The sequence below is a fragment of the Mastomys coucha genome, unplaced genomic scaffold, assembly GCF_008632895.1.
Source record: "Mastomys coucha isolate ucsf_1 unplaced genomic scaffold, UCSF_Mcou_1 pScaffold18, whole genome shotgun sequence".
In the NCBI taxonomy this organism is placed as follows: Eukaryota; Metazoa; Chordata; class Mammalia; order Rodentia; family Muridae; genus Mastomys; species Mastomys coucha.
This window is the reverse complement of record NW_022196900.1, coordinates 95,382,463-95,399,891: the sequence shown is the minus strand read 5'-3', so window position 1 is coordinate 95,399,891 and position 17,429 is coordinate 95,382,463. Positions and strand designations below refer to the sequence as shown.

Here is a 17,429-nt window from a genome sequence, read left to right as displayed (position 1 = left end):
CAGAAAAACAAGTTGGGTTATTTAGCTTGCTCAGTTGAGAAAGCGCCTCCCCGAGGCTGTAGGGCTTTCCTCAATTAGTGATCAATGGGGGAGGGCCCAGCCCATTGTGGGTGGTGCCATCCCTATGCTGGTACTCCTGGGTTCTATAAGAAGCAGGCTGCTGTGTTGGTAATTCCTCTAGGCTCCGCCCAATAGCTCCTTAACAACAGCTTGCATCTCCACCCGCCAGATTCGAAGACAACAATTTACCACACTCTCTTCTCCACATGTCCCTGTCCGGCCTCTACCTCTCTCCTCTCTCTTTCTGTCCTCCTCTGCCTCCTTCCTTTCTCTGCCTCTATCCCTTTCCAGGTTCCCTTCCCTTCCCTCAATAAACTTCCTTTTGTTGTAGGCCTGTCGAATGGTGGTGATTCCTCAGAGGAACGGCTAGGCATGGGGCCTCTGAGCAAGCCAGGGGAAGCAAGCCAGTAAGCTGCGTCCTCCATGGCCTCTGCCTCAGCTCCTGCCTCCAGGTTTCAGTCCTGCTTGAGTTCCTGTCCTGACTGCCTCCAATGATGGATTGTGATCTGCAAGTGTAAGCCAACTTGTAGCTCATGATTGGCTAAACTGGCTGGCCAGTGAGTGCAGCGGACTGTCTTCTCTTTCTCAATGATGGGATCACAGGAGCTCACTCACATGCCCACCCTTCTTAAAGTGGGCAGTGAAGATCCGAACTCAGGTCGAACCTGGTGTGTGGAGCAAGCACTTGTATGGACAGAGCCATTTCCTTAGCCACTGCAGGCTCAGTTTTGGTTGTGAGCCTAGCCTTTAACCTGCTGAGCCATCTCTCAGCCCTGTAGGCTCAGTTTTTAAAGGGTCTGTGCACTCACGCGCGCGTGTTTGTAATCGAACACCGATTAGCACATTCTCTTCAGCCGTCTAAATTTCTTTCTTTTTCGAACTTTTGCATTTGCTCTTGCCTCTCTCTCTTCTGACATCTTCAGCCATCCTTGACCTACCTTATCTGGTCCCCACTGCGCCTGACCGAGCACTACCCACCACGAGGGGGCAGAAGAGACCCAACCAGGACAGGTGCTTCTCTAGCCCTCCTATCTTTCTCTATGGTGCCTGCCGGCCCAGCCCCCGAGGGCGGGGCGGAGCTACCGCCACGTGACCTGGGTGCCAGGCGACCGCGCCGGCGCAGTGGCCGCGCCGCTGTCGCCAGGCGCCGTCCCCCTGCGCCGCTCCGCCCGGTGGCCAGCTGTGGCTGCGGCCCCGGGCTCTGCGGCTCGGGCTCCTTCCGCGGCGAGCCGGGTGCCGCCGCAGCCATGTCCCGAAAGCAAGCGGCGAAGAGTCGGCCGAGCAGCGGCGGCCGCAGAGCCGAGGCGGAGCGCAAGCGGGACGAGCGGGCGGCGCGCCGTGCGCTGGCCAAGGAGCGGCGGAACCGGCCCGAGCCTGGCGGCAGCGGCTGCGAAGAAGAGTTTGTGAGCTTCGCCAACCAGCTGCAGGCCTTGGGGCTGAAGCTGCGGGAGGTGCCGGGGGACGGGTGAGGCGGGCCGGGAGTGCTGGGGATGCGCGCAGGGCCGGTCGCCGAGAGGGAAGCAGGGGCCAGGCTTGGAACACTGCAGTGGGGTCCCCTGAGGATTCCGAGCCCGTCTGAGAGGTGACCTCGAGGTGCAGTTGTCATTAAGCCGAATGGGAAAGGACCTAGGTCCCGCTCGGTGTCATGCTGACCCTCCTGGGTATCCTCGCCCACTTCTGCACGGGGGTAACGAGGGCGGAGAGCTGAAGGTGGCTTCCCCAGTGTTTGCTTCCCAAACTTTGGGTTCCCCAAGGAAAAGGCATGAGCGTCCCGGGCCAGCTGTTTCGGGGAACCCGATACCAGAGTGGTAGCTGGAAATTGAGAACGGAGGAAGGTGAGGGGCAGCAACTTAATGGAACGGGGACGTGAGTCCAGGAGTGTGGAGAGAGAGAAGAAAAAAAGGAAAGAGATGGGGAGAGGAACGGGTTAGCAGGTCCGAGGGAGCCTGGCTGCTAGGTATGTTGTTGCAAGAGACACTATCAGTGTGTTCTTTTCTATGAATGGTCAGGCTGGGCTGTGGAAGAATAGAATACAGCTAAGGAGTCTATAAAGGCAGATGCGGCACTGAGGCTGGGGGATTGCTGCAAGCCTGGGTTAGAGGGTGACAGGGTTTCAAAAAACAAAAACCAATAAAACAAAACCAATTTCCCCCCTTGAGAAAGAGTCTCACTATGTAGTCTTAGGCTTGGCCTGGAATCCCCTGTGTAGACCAGGTTGCCCTTAAACTCATAGCCGTCTGCTGGGATTAAAGATCTCTGTCCCCTCCATAAAGTATTTTCTTCATTTGATACACTACGTTGAATTTTATTGATCAAGACAAAGTAAATTAACCTCATTTGTCTCTCCTGCCTTCAGAGCTTCAGGCACATTGGATAGGTATTTTGCTTAAGTTGCAATTAGTATTAATTGTATTCAGCTACTACTTCGAACAGTTCCTGGGTCATAGAAGGCATTCAAGACTTTCTTGTTTTTCAGGGATTAAAAACTATCAAGGGAGGCCACCTAGCTCCAGTAGAAGCACACACTGCTATAGACATCCAGCTATCAAATGAAGCTGATCAAGGTGGTGCACGTCTTTAATCCCAGCACTGGGGAGGCAGAGGCAGCAGATCTCTGAGTTTGAGACCAACTAGGCCCACAAATGACAACACACAGAAACAAAACAATGGGAGGCAGAGGCAGGCGGATTTTTGAGTTCGAGGCCAGCCTGGTCTACAGAGTGAGTTCCAGGACAGCCAGGGCTACATAGAGAAACAATGTCTCGAAAAGAACCCCCCAGGTGTGGCCTGTCTGCAAATGGTTAGATTGTATTATCTCATCAGACTGAGCAGGATTTCTCTGTGTCAAAGAAATAGGCTGGGGAAATGGGAACTCCACGGTTGCTCAAGATCTGCAAGCCGACTTCTGCAAGGTTCTGAGGAAATTTGGGAGTGTCCCTTTTGTCCTTCCTCCCCCAGGAGAGCAGACTTCTTGAGTTACTCCTCTTAGATTACTAGTGTGGAGCGCTGGGAGCAGGATGATGGCCAGGTTACTTATATCTTGGTTTAGGGCCCTTTTGTATTCTGAAAAATGGCTGAGGAATGAGCATGCATATACACAGTGTATGAGCCATAGCTCAATATTTACCATATTTGTAATTTAAAGACATGAACCCATTAGCCATTATGCAGCTTTTTTTTTTTTTTTTTTTTTTTTTTTTTTTTTTTTTTTTTTTTTTATTAAGACAGGCAGGATTTCTTTATGTAGCTCTGGCTGGAACTCACTACTATGTAAGCCAATTCAAACTTACAAGAGATCCACCTGCCTCTGTCTCCCAAGTGCTGGGATTAAGAGCACGCATCATGCCCAGTAAGATAGAAGGATCTTGAGAACTATGGTATACTTATGAGAGAGTGAGGATGAGGAAGATAGAGGCCTTTGTTCTGAGCTTCCGGAAACCCTGAAGGGGTCTTGAGGCTTTAACACCTCTGGGCTATACTTGGGGAGCAGATATGGGGGTGGGGGGGAGCATGTTCATATGCTCTTCATAAGGGACCATGTGGTGCTATTGAGAGGAAGTGGCTGGCAAGCCTTGAAGTGCCACGGAAGGCCTTTCCATCCTCAGCCAGCAGAGCCAGCGACTTCCATGTGCACAAGGCGCCTCTCTCAAGAACAAGAGGAGTTTGCCTCTGGGACGAGTGCCGGGTGGAAGGCCAGAGCACGTGTGTCTGATAGCTCCGAGTGCTGCAGTTTAATCAGGGTAGGAGCACTGGGCAGTGAGGGGCCGAGACAAGCTACTTCCCAGCCTGTTGTTTGGCAGTTTTAGGTGGCTCCGTGCCAGCCTCCTGATGTGTACAGGCCTTTGCTGGGGTGACATCCCATGGGCTGGCTTTGCTGGACTAACGTTGTACTGTCACATTTCCATCTATCATTGCAGTGGATGGTGTTTCCTGTGTAGGTGGTGGTTTGGAAGGGTCACAGATCTTTCTTTTCTTCGAGATAGGGTTGAGATAGGGTTTCTCTAGGTAGCTCTGGCTATCCTGGAATGCACTCTGTAGAGCAGGCTGGGACCACTGTCTCCTGAGTGCTGGGATTAAAGGCTTGCACCTACACTGCCCGACTAACTGATTATTTTATGCATTACCATTTGTTGAGTAGTATTAGGTTAAGATATAGTGATGTTGCTAATATTATAAAGAATAGTTACTAGTTTCTACTGTTTTGGCCTAGTTATAGTTTGGATGGCTTAAGATGGTGACTTGCTCTAGGCATGTTCCTTGAAGCGTTCTGTAATTGGTTGTTTTTCTGAACTCTAATGCAGGACCTTACATCTGTGTATCCCTAAAGTGCAGTGGTTCTCAAGTAGGGATGGTTTTGCCTCCCAGGGGACAATTGGACTGCCTGGAGACGTTGGTTGTCACAGCTGGTGAGGAGGGAGGTGGTCCTGTCTTCTGGTGCCCATAGGCCAAAGGTGTTCCCAAGGATTGACAGTGACAGGACGTTCCTCCCAATACAGACTGGCCTCAGGTGTCCATAGTGTGGCCACTGAGCAAGCCTGGCTGCCCTGTGGTGGTGAGATCATGCGAGGACCAGCCGGATCTCTGGGAGGCCCCAAGGGCCATGATGCTAGCTTGGTGGCATCTGCAGTGTGTCTTCAGGGCTTCCTAAGGGAACCCAGGTCGCTGTAGTGCTTGTTAGGTTTCCTCTGTCGCTGCCTTATAATCCCATCAGAAAAACACACTGTTGCAGTGGTTTTGATTTGACTTTAGTGGGCTCAAGTAAAGGCTGGCAGGTGAAGAGTGTTACTTGCACACAGGGTAAGTCCGGCTAATATTTGGTGTTAATGTTTGGGAGACCCATGGCTAGAGCCAGGTCTCCCAGGTTTGCATCTTGGACCCGACACTTTTCCCACTGGCCATCTTGCTAGCCCCGTTACTAGTGTTTTAATTTTAGAGAACAAACAAGATGCTTAACAGTGGCGTCGCTGTTCCCTGGCGACTAGGTGAGCGAGCACGGGTTGTGACTTTCCCTGGCATGTTCAAGTACTTCTTCCCTAGCTCTCATTAGAGCTCGGACAGATACAGACTTCTGCTGTTTTTTGTCGCTGAAGTACTCAATGAGTGATGTCCTAGCTGGGCAGATTTAGTGAGACTTGGTTCAGAAAGGTTTCTGTAGGTGTGACATCATTTTGGGAGTTTTAGACCTTAGGCCTGGAGTGGTTTGTGAGGTCTGTGCCCTGTATTGAGGCGCTGGTTATCAACTCCACCACAGAACCAACAGAGGCCCTGGGAAACTTAGTATTTATTTATTTATTTATTTGAGCTGATAAACGGGGACAGGAATCCTTATTTGCTGCCTCTCAAGTGGGTGATAAGGCGGGAGTCTGCCCCAGAGCATTCCCCTCAGCATCTGGTCTGAAGTGCCAAGGTGTCTCCTCCCCTGAGCATAAGGACAGCCAGGCATGTTAGGTGAACTCAGTCGGTTTCTGAAAGATCTTAGCCAGCATCTTTGTTTTGACAGCAATTGCCTGTTCAGAGCTCTGGGCGACCAGTTGGAGGGCCATTCTCGGAACCATCTTAAGCACCGACAGGAGACCGTGGACTACATGATCAGGCAGCGGGAAGATTTTGAACCCTTCGTGGAAGATGACATTCCCTTTGAGAAGCATGGTAGGTTCCCCGTGGGTCCCAGGGTCCCTCAGGAGTCATGCTGGGACATCAGCCCACCAGCACCCCGCCCCCACTGCCAGGGTTTGCTTGTGTAAATTATGCCGTTCATTTACCCTGCAAACACTCTCCTTGCATATTCTGTAATAAGCCAAGTTGTACAGAGATGGTTAGGGGCGTGGCCCAGCCGGAGGGTGCTTGCCTCCACTGGGCTTGATCCTCATGCATCACCATTCCCAAACAGAAGAAAAAGGAGGTGATGATGGCTGACCAGACTTGCGACCTCTTGCCACTGGGCTGGGGAGACAAGGTGTGCACACGCATGCGGCTCTACTTTTTAGGCACTCCACACGTGGAGGTGGTAGAGGTGTGCAAAGATGCTAGCATTTTATGGTGTTTTTCTTGTTTTTTAAAATTTTATAAAAAGGAGATAATAAAGCACCTGAAAGGATTTTTTTTTTGTGAAGATTAAATTAGGTAACAAAATTAAATTCTTAATAAGTTAGCTGTCTGAGGATGATAGGACTAGAGATGGGTTTAATTGTCTTCTGTAGCTTTTTAAAAACTAATCATGTATTTCTAGCTAGAAAAAAAGAAATCAGCGAGCCCATGTTAACATTAACATATTACCAAACACAAGCCTCTCCCACCGCCCCTTGAGGTGGGCCATTGGCTTTCATTTTAATGATTCTAATTAGTTGTAACTTAATTTGGCAAAAATCGGTCATATATGCATATAAACTTCAAATGTTAGTTTTGAAAAGTAATTACTAAGGTTGTTGTCCCAGGTACTGACAAGTTTATGTTTCCTAGATACCAGTTGGTTTTCCTTTTGGTTTGGGTGTGTGTGCAGCCTGACCTTTTGACCCTCCCAGATGTTACCCATGCCACCACACCCAGTTCGTGGGGTGCCAGGGATGGGACTCACAGCCTCTTGCTTGCTGAGCAAGCGTTCTCCCAACTGAGCTGCATCCCCACCCACAACCATCATCTTCAGCACTCGGTTTACACCTATATCTCACTAGGATCAGGCAGTGTACATAGTCTCTGATGACAGTGGGGGGCCACATGGAGAACGGAAGGGGGCTAGTCTAGGAGGAGAGCCTGGTAAGAAGGCTCACCATATTGGCAGTTCCAACTGCCAATATGCGGGCCAGTCCATTTTATTCAGACAAGAAAACCAGGAGATTTCGCTCTATGCATGGAGGACAAAGGGAAGGGTATGTCTGGGGACACTGTTAGTGACCCAGTGCCCTTCCTAGTCCTCACTGGGGACGGGCACATGGACCTCTGGGTAGGTAGTGTGTACTTGTCACTGAGCTCTGGTGGTTCTCTTCCTGGGATTGCTTTTCAAGCAGGCAGTTTCAGAGTTAGCATTTTACAGGTGTGTGTGTGGGGTGTGTGTGTGTGTGTGTGTGTGTGTGTGTGTGTGAGAGAGAGAGAGAGAGAGAGAGAGAGAGAGGGGTTGATTTTGGAACTTTATTCTGTTTAAAATGAATCATGTCACTGGGTGTGCGAGTACTCACTTGTCCTAGCACTCATGAGGCTGAAGCGGCCTGGCTGGAAAAAAATAATTAAAAAATAAAAATATAAAAAAGATACCTGTCAGTGTTACTTTGGATGAAACTTGACCTGAATTCTTAGGGAAGGTCTTGGGGGTTTGGGGTGTATCACTGCGCCAGAACAGGGAGCTCGAGGCTTCAGCTGCAGTGTGATGTCACCTTAGCTGTGCAGGGGAAAGGTGTTTTCTTGGAATGTCACTGCATGGCTGAACACTGATTTATAAAAGTGTGAGCATCAAACAGGTGACAGACGGCTTAGGAGCTGAAACGACAAGTGCTAAATGCCAGGCCTGCTGCCTCTCTCCAAACAGGGCCAGTTCTTATGTCTGTCTGCCTTAGTATACTCTTAGGTTTCTCAGGACAAGGCCTAGTGCCTTTGTTCAGATCCAGCCCTACCTGGCACTCAGAGGCATTCTTGTAGTATTTGCTTGATCATTGGGCAAATGTCTCAGTTAAATGGTGAGGACCTGGTGACCTTTGCACTTGGCTCTATTACAGGATTATTCTCACCCTCTGTACTGTAGCTCCGTAGAGTCAGCAGCATCTCTCCCCATCTGTACAGACACCCAGATCAGAACTCTAGCTGTCCTTAATGCCTCATCTCCCGTCTCCTCTCACCTGCTTGCTCCGTGGGTCTTGGCTGTTTTCCTTAGCAGTTTCCTCCTCTTACCACCTGGGCTCAGTAGTTTGTATTGTCACTTGACATAACATAGGTCACCTGGGAATGGAGGCTCCTTCTCACCTCAGTTGAGGATTTGCCTAGATCAGACTGGCCTGTGGACTTGTCTGTTGGGGATTGTCTTGACTGCTAATTGATGTAGGAGGGCCCAGCCCACTGTGGGCGGCACCATCCCTAGGCTGGTGGTCCTGAGATGCTTGAGAGAGCTAGCTAAGCATAGGCTTAGAGTGAACCAGCAAGCATCTTTTTCCTGGCCCTGCTTCTGGTTCCTCAGTGAGCAGGCTGATGGAGCGGTATACAATGCAGTGAGCACCTTCCTCCTCCAGGCTGCTTTTTGTCACTGTGTTTGACACAGCACACAGCTAGACCACCACTTCTGAAACTCGGTATGGTGGCCATTCCACCAGGTTCCCTCAGTGCAGATGGGACTGGTCCATGGCCCTGTGATCAGTCAGAGTCATGATGTAAGTTTGTTTTTCTCCAAAATCTGTGTGGCTCCCACTGATCTGAGGGCTGAGCCTGTGCTCCAGCCCTTCCTGACCTGTGAGCTGTAGTCTCTCTCCTCTGCCACTTCTCACAGAGTTTTTCTCCCCTACCTCTACAGCCGAGGCTCCTGCCTGACAGCCAGGTCACAGTAGCTCTGGTTCTGTTTGGAATGTCACCCACTGCTCCTTTTAACTCCTCCTTGGCCTTAGAGCATCCTGGCTGTTCGTCTGGCATATGTCATCCTCCTCCCTCTTCTCGAGCACACACAGACAGACAAACGCATGCATGCATGCACACGCACACGTGTGTGTTTCTGACATGGAGTGAGGATGTGAGAATAGCACAGCTGTGCAAATTCTGACACCACCTGCAGGTTTCAGATTTCCCCACATTCACAGGAGCTTTTCTAACTCCTGTGGTCTATGGGGAAAGGGAACAGGGCAAAGTTAACGGAGGGGAAGACTCAAGCCAGCCTCCGAAGGTTCCAAGCACAGTGCCTCTTTGTCCCTGGGGAGGTTTATGCTCTTGGCATTTCTCTGTGACTGCATAGAGCAGTGTTGTCGGCTGGGAGTTGCTTACTGCAGCTTCAGAGTCCAGACTTGGTTGGTTGGTTGTAGCACATGGCTGCCGTGTAGTCTGTCAACAGCTGTAGCCGAGGGCCTATCATGCAAAAGCGACTCAGCTTTCTTCTTTAGAAATTCTGGAGGTTACTTTGTGGGAGCCTTGGGGTTAAGGCCAGCCCAGCCTTTCCTGAAGCATGCCTTTATCAGAATTGTCCATGTTATTCTGACTGTGATCTGGGCAGAGTGACAGAGTGGCCACCAGCCAGGGCTCACTCACCAAGTCAGGCTCTGCGGCCTTGGTCTAGTTTTAGCTGCCCTCACCTCAGCTTGCTCCTTTTTCTAGTGATCCTTCCAGAGCCCTGCCATGATGGTTAAAAGTGGTGATTTCTGAGAAATCCAGAACACTGCTTGACCCCTGCTTGCAGCATCTGCTAGTGTGCGCTGCCATTACTGTCTGTTGTTTGCTCGCTGTGTCTTTTATACAGCTGGGCAGATCGGAAGCACACAGCACTACTGAAGGAGTTAATCAACAGATCCTTTGATGATGACAAGTGCCTCTGCATGTTGTTCACCTCTCAGTTCCTAGACTGACAGATGGTGGCCCTGGCAGATGTGTGCTCTTGCTTCTCCCTGCTTGCAGCTGCAGAACTACCCACCATGTTTGCGTTTGCTCTCTCCATCATAAAGACTTCGTTTTTCTCTCCTGTTTCCATGCAGTGGCCAGTTTGGCAAAGCCTGGTACTTTTGCTGGCAATGATGCAATTGTAGCCTTTGCAAGAAACCATCAATTGAATGTGGTGATCCATCAGCTTAATGCCCCTTTGTGGCAGGTAGGTCACCTGCTTAGGAATTTACCCATACATTAGCCTGGGGATGTCCTTACGATCATGGGTTTCACTTGTGATGCTGACCTCCAGAGATAGCTTGGCCTGTGAGCCTGAAGATGGGATCTTGAGGGACTTGGAGCTGCCCCTGTGTTGGGCGCTTATGGAGTCTGGAGTGTGAGTGGGAAGTAGTTTATGACGCTGGTGACATTACTCAACAGTCGGCTACGTGGGTAATTTGGGGACAGAACCTAATGTGGAAATACTTCAGATAATTCTATTAAACTATCTTAGTATATAAATACAAATTGTAGCTTTGAAGTATGCCCATTGCCCTGTGGTTTGATGCGTGTGATTTTTAGGAGTAGAGAAGCGTCATAAAATCCATGATAATAATGTCTTTACTCGCTGTAATGACTAAGAAGTGTTTTCTGATCAGCACAGTACTGCTTTTTATTCAGCTTTATTTCTTTGTTTTGCTTTTTTCTTTTGTTCTTTTTTGTTTGTTTGTTTGTTTTTCGAGACAGGGTTTCTCTGTATAGCCCTGGCTGTCCTGGAACTCACTCTGTAGACCAGGCTGGCTTCAAACTCAGAAATCCACCTGCCTCTGCCTCCCAAGTGCTGGGATTAAAGGCATGCCTCACCACCTCCTGGCTTTGTTTTGCTTTTTTTCTGCAATAAATACTTTATAGCAAGTGTCTGCTCCAGACATGTTAAGCCACACACTTCTCCATTGCTACAAAGTATGTGTCCATTCAACTCCTTCACCTTCTCTTTGCATCCTGTGGTCTCCATCATGTACCCCACTCCCTGATTGATTCTCCCAGAATTCAGAGGGTTCCCGTCACTTTGCAGCTCAGCTCCAAACACGGCTTTCACTGACCAGCTGCTCTGTGCTACCATTTTGAACTTTGTCTTATTTAGAAAGTTAAAACGTTTTAAGTGAAGAAAAACTGGGAAATTCAGAAAAGCCCCTGAAGGTGAGTAAGGTCACCAGGTCACTGACTGGGATTGTGACTGGTAACATTTTTAGTGAGTGTCCACCTTTTCCCTGACACTTGGCCATATGATTGGAGAGTGCATATCACAGTGTTTTTACATTGCATTTTAAATACCTGTATATGAATTCACTCACCACGCGCACACACACACACACACACACCTATACCTGGATGCATTACTGTATTAAAGTTGTGCTGCCTACACGCACTGCTTTGTGATTCCCTTAGTCATGGCCTGCCCCCTTTTTGTTTAGAAATATCAGTTACACATACCAGAATTCACCCTTTTCTGGTTTCTACTTGTATGTTCTGACGTTCCTGTAATGCCACTATCAGCATATGGACTAGCCCCACTCTGCCCTGTGGGATCATCATACCACGTCTTCCAACCTCTGGGAGCCTCTGTTTGATTTCTTCCCTTATAGGTGTGCTTTTGTGTCACAGAAATGGAAGTCGTTTTTGTATCTAGAACAATGTCCTTTTAACAGCCTTACAAGGGACAGAGTGAAGTGGATGCTGGTAAGGCTGGGGAGAATGTCCACTTCAGGGATGCAGCCTGCCGAGCGAGCAGGAGGGAGGGAGGGAAACAGGATCCGTGGCCTTGGCCAGTGTTGCCAGGTGTCGAGTGGCAGAGAGGACCCTGTTTTCAGTAGATGCTCTTAAGAGTGAGCTGCTGGCTCAGAACACAGCTGCCCTGCAGTTTCTGTTTGTTAATAGTTTACATTGTCAGCAGGGTTGTCAGGGCACTAGAGTATACTGTGTGAGTCACCTACTAGGAGAAACCCATGGGCCTACTAGGGCAGCCACCCTCTGCTTTCCCTAAAGATAACCGTTACCTACCTTTCTCTCTTTCTTTCTCTTTCTCTTTCTCTTTCTCTTTCTCTTTCTCTTTTTCTTTCTTTTTTTCTTTCTTTCTTTCTTTTTAAGATTTATTTATTTTATGTATCTGAGTACACTGTCTCTGTCTACCAGAAGAGAGCATCAGATCCCATTACAGATGGTTGCCAGCCACCATGTGGTTGCTGGAAATTGAACTCGGGACCTCGGAAGAGCAGTCAGTGCTCTTAACTGCTGAGCCATCTCTCCAGCCCCCTGCCCCCTGCCCCCATTACATTTCTTTATTGCTCTAATTCTTACTTTTTTCCAATCTTACTTTTTTTCCAAATTTTTCTGTAGTGTTCTGGTTTATGACTTGGAAAACAATGAAACTATATATTTAAAACATTTGTTTACACTGGATCCACCCTGCTTGGTGATACAGTCACAGTGCTGAGCTCTTGCATTAATGATGACTCAGCTCAGACTCGGCATGGACACGGAGACCTCCATTGTCTCCTGCGTTGGCATGCCCTCCTGCGAGCAGTTTCCATGTATAACAGCAGGCAGCAGACCTCTTAGTAACAGCTGGTGAATGTGGCTTCTAGCAATTTTGCTGACTATTCTAGTCGATTTGTATTTATAATATACATGTGTTGTTAGTACAGTTAGTAACGTTTAGGAACTTTGTTATGTGAAGACAAAGTAGAACGTTTCCCCAGTGTCCCTTTGGGGGCAACAGTGCTGCCACTGTGTGGCATGTCTGTCCAGACCATTGTCCATCAGATCTAGACAGTCTACAGACACTTTCTTGGGGCTTTTTGTATGGTCCCGTGGATTTGCTGGACTTGGACGGTGAATTCTGTTTAACAGTTGTTCAGTGAAAACAACAAGAGCGGGTGTGTTGGAGTTTTAATGCCATTGGAGTTACTGGGGGGCAGTTGGAATTATTTTTGTTTCTGTGACATGGGCGTTCTGGGGGAATCTACCCAGACTAGCATGTACTTTTTGCATGATTTTAGGGAGTTGGTTCTTGTTGTGTTCCAGGATGTGGTTGAGATGTAACACTTTGTGGCCAGTGTGCAGGTCTATGTGGTATACTAGGATGGTTTTACTCTGTAGCATTTTGTCTTGAAGCTGGTGTGGGTGGCAGAGTTTAAGATTGTTCCACAGTGTGACTGACAGAAAAGGAAGGTGAGCTTATTATAGCTAATGAGCCAGTCTGGCCCATTTGCATGGTTCCATTTTAAGGTCTTCAAGAGGGCCTATAAACTTTATACTTGATATTTTGCTTCTCTTTTTTCAAGGATAGTTTCAAACTGTTTGAGCTTCAAGTTCAGCAAATTTGGGTTTGTTTCTGGGTCTTCCCATTGGAAGGAGCCTGTGCACTCTGGAGGCGGAGGCGAGATTCTTAATTTTATGACTTAACTGCAGGCCTGCCTCTGGCTTTTTATTCACTTCCAAATGGATTCATTTGCATATTGGCAAATGTTAGTAGGCATGAGTAAGCCTGCAAGCCTGGGAGGACTAGAGCTCAGAGACTGGCATGTCCTAGCCAGAGTTGTATCTGTCTGTGTAGGGCCTACAGGCCCCAGACTCCCCACAGGCCCACCTTCCAGATCTTCTCTGTGTCGGCAGATTCGAGGCACAGACAAAAGCAGCGCAAGGGAGCTCCACATCGCCTACCGGTATGGTGAGCACTATGACAGCGTCCGGAGGATCAATGACAACTCAGAAGCGCCGGCTCATCTCCTAACTGACGTGAGTGAAGCCCAGTTCCTTCTGCTTTCAGGCTTACAGGAGACAGGTGCAAAGCTGTGTCCTTGAGCTAAGTACCATTGGCCAGCTGTTGTCGCTGTTCATGAAAAGTCACTCTCAGGAGCCATCGATCCGATACCTGAAATATTTCAGGTGTCATACATTATGGGTGCCTGAGAGTCCAGACAAGGATATCATCAGATCTACTGGAGTTGCAGTTACTGGTTGCTGTGAGCCACCGTGTGGGTGCTGGGAAACAAATGGTCATGCGCACTCTTGGTTGCTGGGCCAGCTCTCCAGTCCTTCTCAACATGGTTTCTGCGAGCATTTTGTCTTTGCTCAGTCTGTGTACCTTCTAAGGCCTACTACATCCTTCCTTTTTTGTGAACTGCATCTATTTTGTTGTTGTTGTTGTTCATTTTTGTCTTCTAGTCTAATGCTTTTAGGAACTTCATACATTAGGGAAATATGCTTCTGTGAGGAATTTCAGGTATTTCCTAGTCTTCTGTGTTTTTGTCTGTTGTAGTCTTTGCTGTGAAAGATTTTTGGGTTTTAGGTAAATTTATCAATACCTTTTATGTCTATTCTTCTTCCACCCCTCCCCATCCTCCAGATCCTCCTCTTTGGATGTTTTGGTTTGCTTCCCCTCCCCCCATCCTCCCCATCCTCCCCATCCTCCCCATCCTCCTCGTCCTCCTGGTCCTCCTCCTTGGATGTTTTGCTTTGTTTAGTGGTGCTAGTTATCAAAGATGCTGACAAGGGCTGTGCCACTCAGACATCTCTCAGCCCTCACAGTATTTCTTTACTGTCTCTAGGGCTTGGGGTTATAACTAGAACGGCCTTTCCCGCTCTGAGGTTAGAGAGTGAACCCACAGTTGTTTTAATACTTTTATAATTACATTTGTGTTTTCTCTGCTTAGCCCTGGCTTTTCTGTAACTTAAAATGTAGACGAGGCTGGCCTCCAACTCAGAGATCTGCCCACCTCGGCCTCCTGAGTGCTGGACTAAAGGCGTGCACCAGGCCTGACTTATAGTTGTATTTTTATTTTTATTTATCCTTAGTTTTAGTTTTTTGAGGCAAGGTCTCCCTGAATAGCCCTCCACTGACTTTGAACTTGCTGTGATCCTCCTGCCTCCTGTTTTGGGTCTGTGTGGTGGAGTTATTACAGATGTGGATCCTTACACCAGACCCCTGTTTGTTTTATGTGAAATCTTGGCCCCATTTGGAATTTATGGGATGTGTGTGGATGTGAGGTTGGTTGGTGTCGGCTTTCTGTCCTCTGCTTGCCTCACTGCCACTAGACTGTCTCTGCACTGTACATGCTTCCTTCTTGAGTTGAGACCTACACTGGCTGCACACACTCTGTCCCATGGGTTTGTGTCTCCTTTTAGCTGTGTGGTTCTGCTAAAAACCACATTGACCTCTGTGTGTTGATGCCTGGCTGTTTTAATTAATGTAGCCTGTTGTAAAATCTGGTACAGTTTTTCACTTACTAATTTTTTATGATTTTCTGCTTTGCTTTTTTAAAATGGCTTGCCTTTTAAAAAAATTGGAATCTTTCCCTTTAAAGTTGTATTTTTTTTCTTCAATTCTGTGTTGTATGTGAGTCTATCTGAGTGCATGTGTGTGAGAATGAAGGTGCCTGAGGCAGCAGAGTGTCTGGAGCTGGAGCTAAGAAGTGCTTGTGAGCACCTGGTGTGCATGCTGGGACCTGCTCAGCTACCTCTCCAGCTTCTCTCACCGCATCCTCTGTGTTGGTTTTCATTCTGTGTGAACGGATGTTGGGTCTAAAGTGTATGTCTGCACCAAGTACGTGCCTGGTTCTCTCAGAAGCCAAAAGACAGCATTGGATTCCCTACAACAGGAGTTACATATGGTTGTGGGTGCTGGGAACCGAGCCTGGGTCCTCTGACAGAACAGTCCGTGAGCCTAACTGTTCAGCCTTCTGCCTTTTGTTTTTGCTTTTGAGGCAGAGTCTCATGTAGCGCAGGGTAACCTTGACTTTTGTATGTAGCTGAGGATAGGAACTTCTGTTCTTCCTGCTTCTGCCTCTCATGTGCTCTGAGTGTAGAAGTGGATCTGTTCATGTTTCCTAACTGGTCATTGTTCAGATGGAACCTTCTGACTTAGCCAGAGGCTCTGTAGAATTCTCTCTTAAGCACTGAGATGAAATGCACCTACCATGAACTGAATCACTTCGTACGTGGCATCCACTGTAGTTGGACACCCCAAGGTCCTTGACCAGGTCTTCTCATGGTACCAAACCCGCCTCATCCCCAGAGAGAGCGCAGCAGAGTCCTTCTCTCCCCGTGACTGGAATTGGGTATTGACCTTTTGCTGCCTGCCCTTTTTCACTTAGTATGGTATTTTTGAGATTCAGCCATGCTGTAGCGTGTAACAGTTCTTCTTAATGATATTCTGCTCTGTGGGTCTGTCACACTGCCCTAGTCACTTTTCTATTGCTGTGATAGAACACCATGACCAAGGCAATTTATAAAAGAAAGTGTTCTTTGGGGGCTTAAGGCTTCCAAGGGTTAGAGTCCATGATGGCTGAGCAAAGGCTTGGCTGCAGGAACAGCTGTGAGCTCTCATCTGATTGGCAAGTAGGAGGGAGGGAGGGAGGGACTCACAGGTTTCTTTGCCATTTTTTAAAAAAGAAATTGGGTTGTCATTTTGTTGTTAGCTTTAAACATTCTTTATGGATTCTGGCTACTAGCTTCTTACCAAATACACAACATGCCGTGTTTCTGTACTTGTGCTCAGGTTGCTATGGATTTTCATGGTGGTTGTTGGTGGTTTTGGAGGGTACAGAATTATCTTGTCTAAGTAGTGGTTTCTTTTCCCCTGTTTATCCCAAAACTTCTGTTGTTTTATGTTCATCAGCTGATAAATTTGAAATGTCCATCGATTGGTGCTGATGGCAGTAAACCCCTCACTGTGTTTGCCTCTAACTGCAGTGGAGCGGCATCCTGAGGGCAGGCAGTGGCTGTTTAATGCATGGTGCTGGGAGACCTTTAGCTTTTTTCTAGTGGGTCGCCACTGAAATAACATTTCTATGGGTCGAGATCTCACATATGGCTAACTTCCTGGCCCGAGAGGGTGGGATGCTCATTACCAGGGGTTGAGATCATCAGGGGTACATTCCCCACAGCTAGGCTCCACTTAGACTTTTAGTGCAAAGTACAGAAATGTCCATGCCCATTTATTGATGGGTGGCAGAAGGAGATGGTGGCTGTGTAGTCAAAGGGTGGGGAGGGGTGGTTTTAGAGTTCTGACTTGGCTTTTGTCATAGAGGCCTTTGTGCCTTGAGTGAATTGCACTGTAGCACATAAGTAAGCCTTTGGATGGGTGAGTGTGGCGTGCCTCACAGGTGCCTCGAGTTAGCAATGCTGTGTACTGATAATCAGAGAACACGGCGACCAGATGAGAGCTGGGTCCATGTGTTTTCAAGGCGAGCATTATAAGTTGAGAAGCTCAACAGATGTGAACATAGGGGACAGTCCTCTGTACACATCAGCAGAGACATACGAGTTGCCAGACTCGATGTCTGCTCGAGCACTTCCGTCCAGCAAGCTCAGGTGCCTTGCCACTGCTGCTGTTCCTCAGTGGCTCCTCCCAACCTCTGTCCTCAGGGCTGTGCCCTGGATTCTCAGGGTGTGGGTGGGTCTAGCTACTGAGCTCTCAGCATGAATTCTTCCTCCTGTGTTTGGATGGTTTGTGAGTCGATGTCTTCCTGGGTTGGAGAGTGGAGTGGAATTTACTGCACCAATGGTTCCTATGCTGTGTTTCTTTAGTTCCAGATGCTTCATCAAGATGGAGCAAATAAGAAAGAGACGATGAAGACAAAAGGGGTGACTGCTGAAGACAGCCTGAGAGACAATGTGGAAGATGCTGTCCACAAAGTTGGCAGTGCAACTGGATGCACGGTTAGTACCCTTCCCTGCAGCTCTGCCTCCTAGCTGGATATGCTCAGGTACTGCCATGGCAGAGCTGGATGCTCAGGTACTGCCATGGCAGAGCTGGATGCTCAGGT

General features: G+C 48.4%; 1 protein-coding gene across 1 annotated transcript in view; it reads left to right on the top strand.

The window, feature by feature from the left end:
• The first annotated feature begins 1,150 nt into the window (after positions 1-1,150).
• Positions 1,151-17,429, top strand: part of Otud3 (OTU deubiquitinase 3) — a 23,012-nt gene continuing 6,733 nt past the window's right edge. Inside the window, exons 1-5 of the mRNA XM_031379225.1 lie at positions 1,151-1,525; positions 5,561-5,709; positions 9,714-9,826; positions 13,276-13,398; positions 17,191-17,322. Coding sequence (XP_031235085.1) covers positions 1,308-1,525; positions 5,561-5,709; positions 9,714-9,826; positions 13,276-13,398; positions 17,191-17,322 — 735 coding nt within the window. The 5' untranslated portion in view covers positions 1,151-1,307. The remainder of the gene's footprint in view (positions 1,526-5,560; positions 5,710-9,713; positions 9,827-13,275; positions 13,399-17,190; positions 17,323-17,429) is intronic.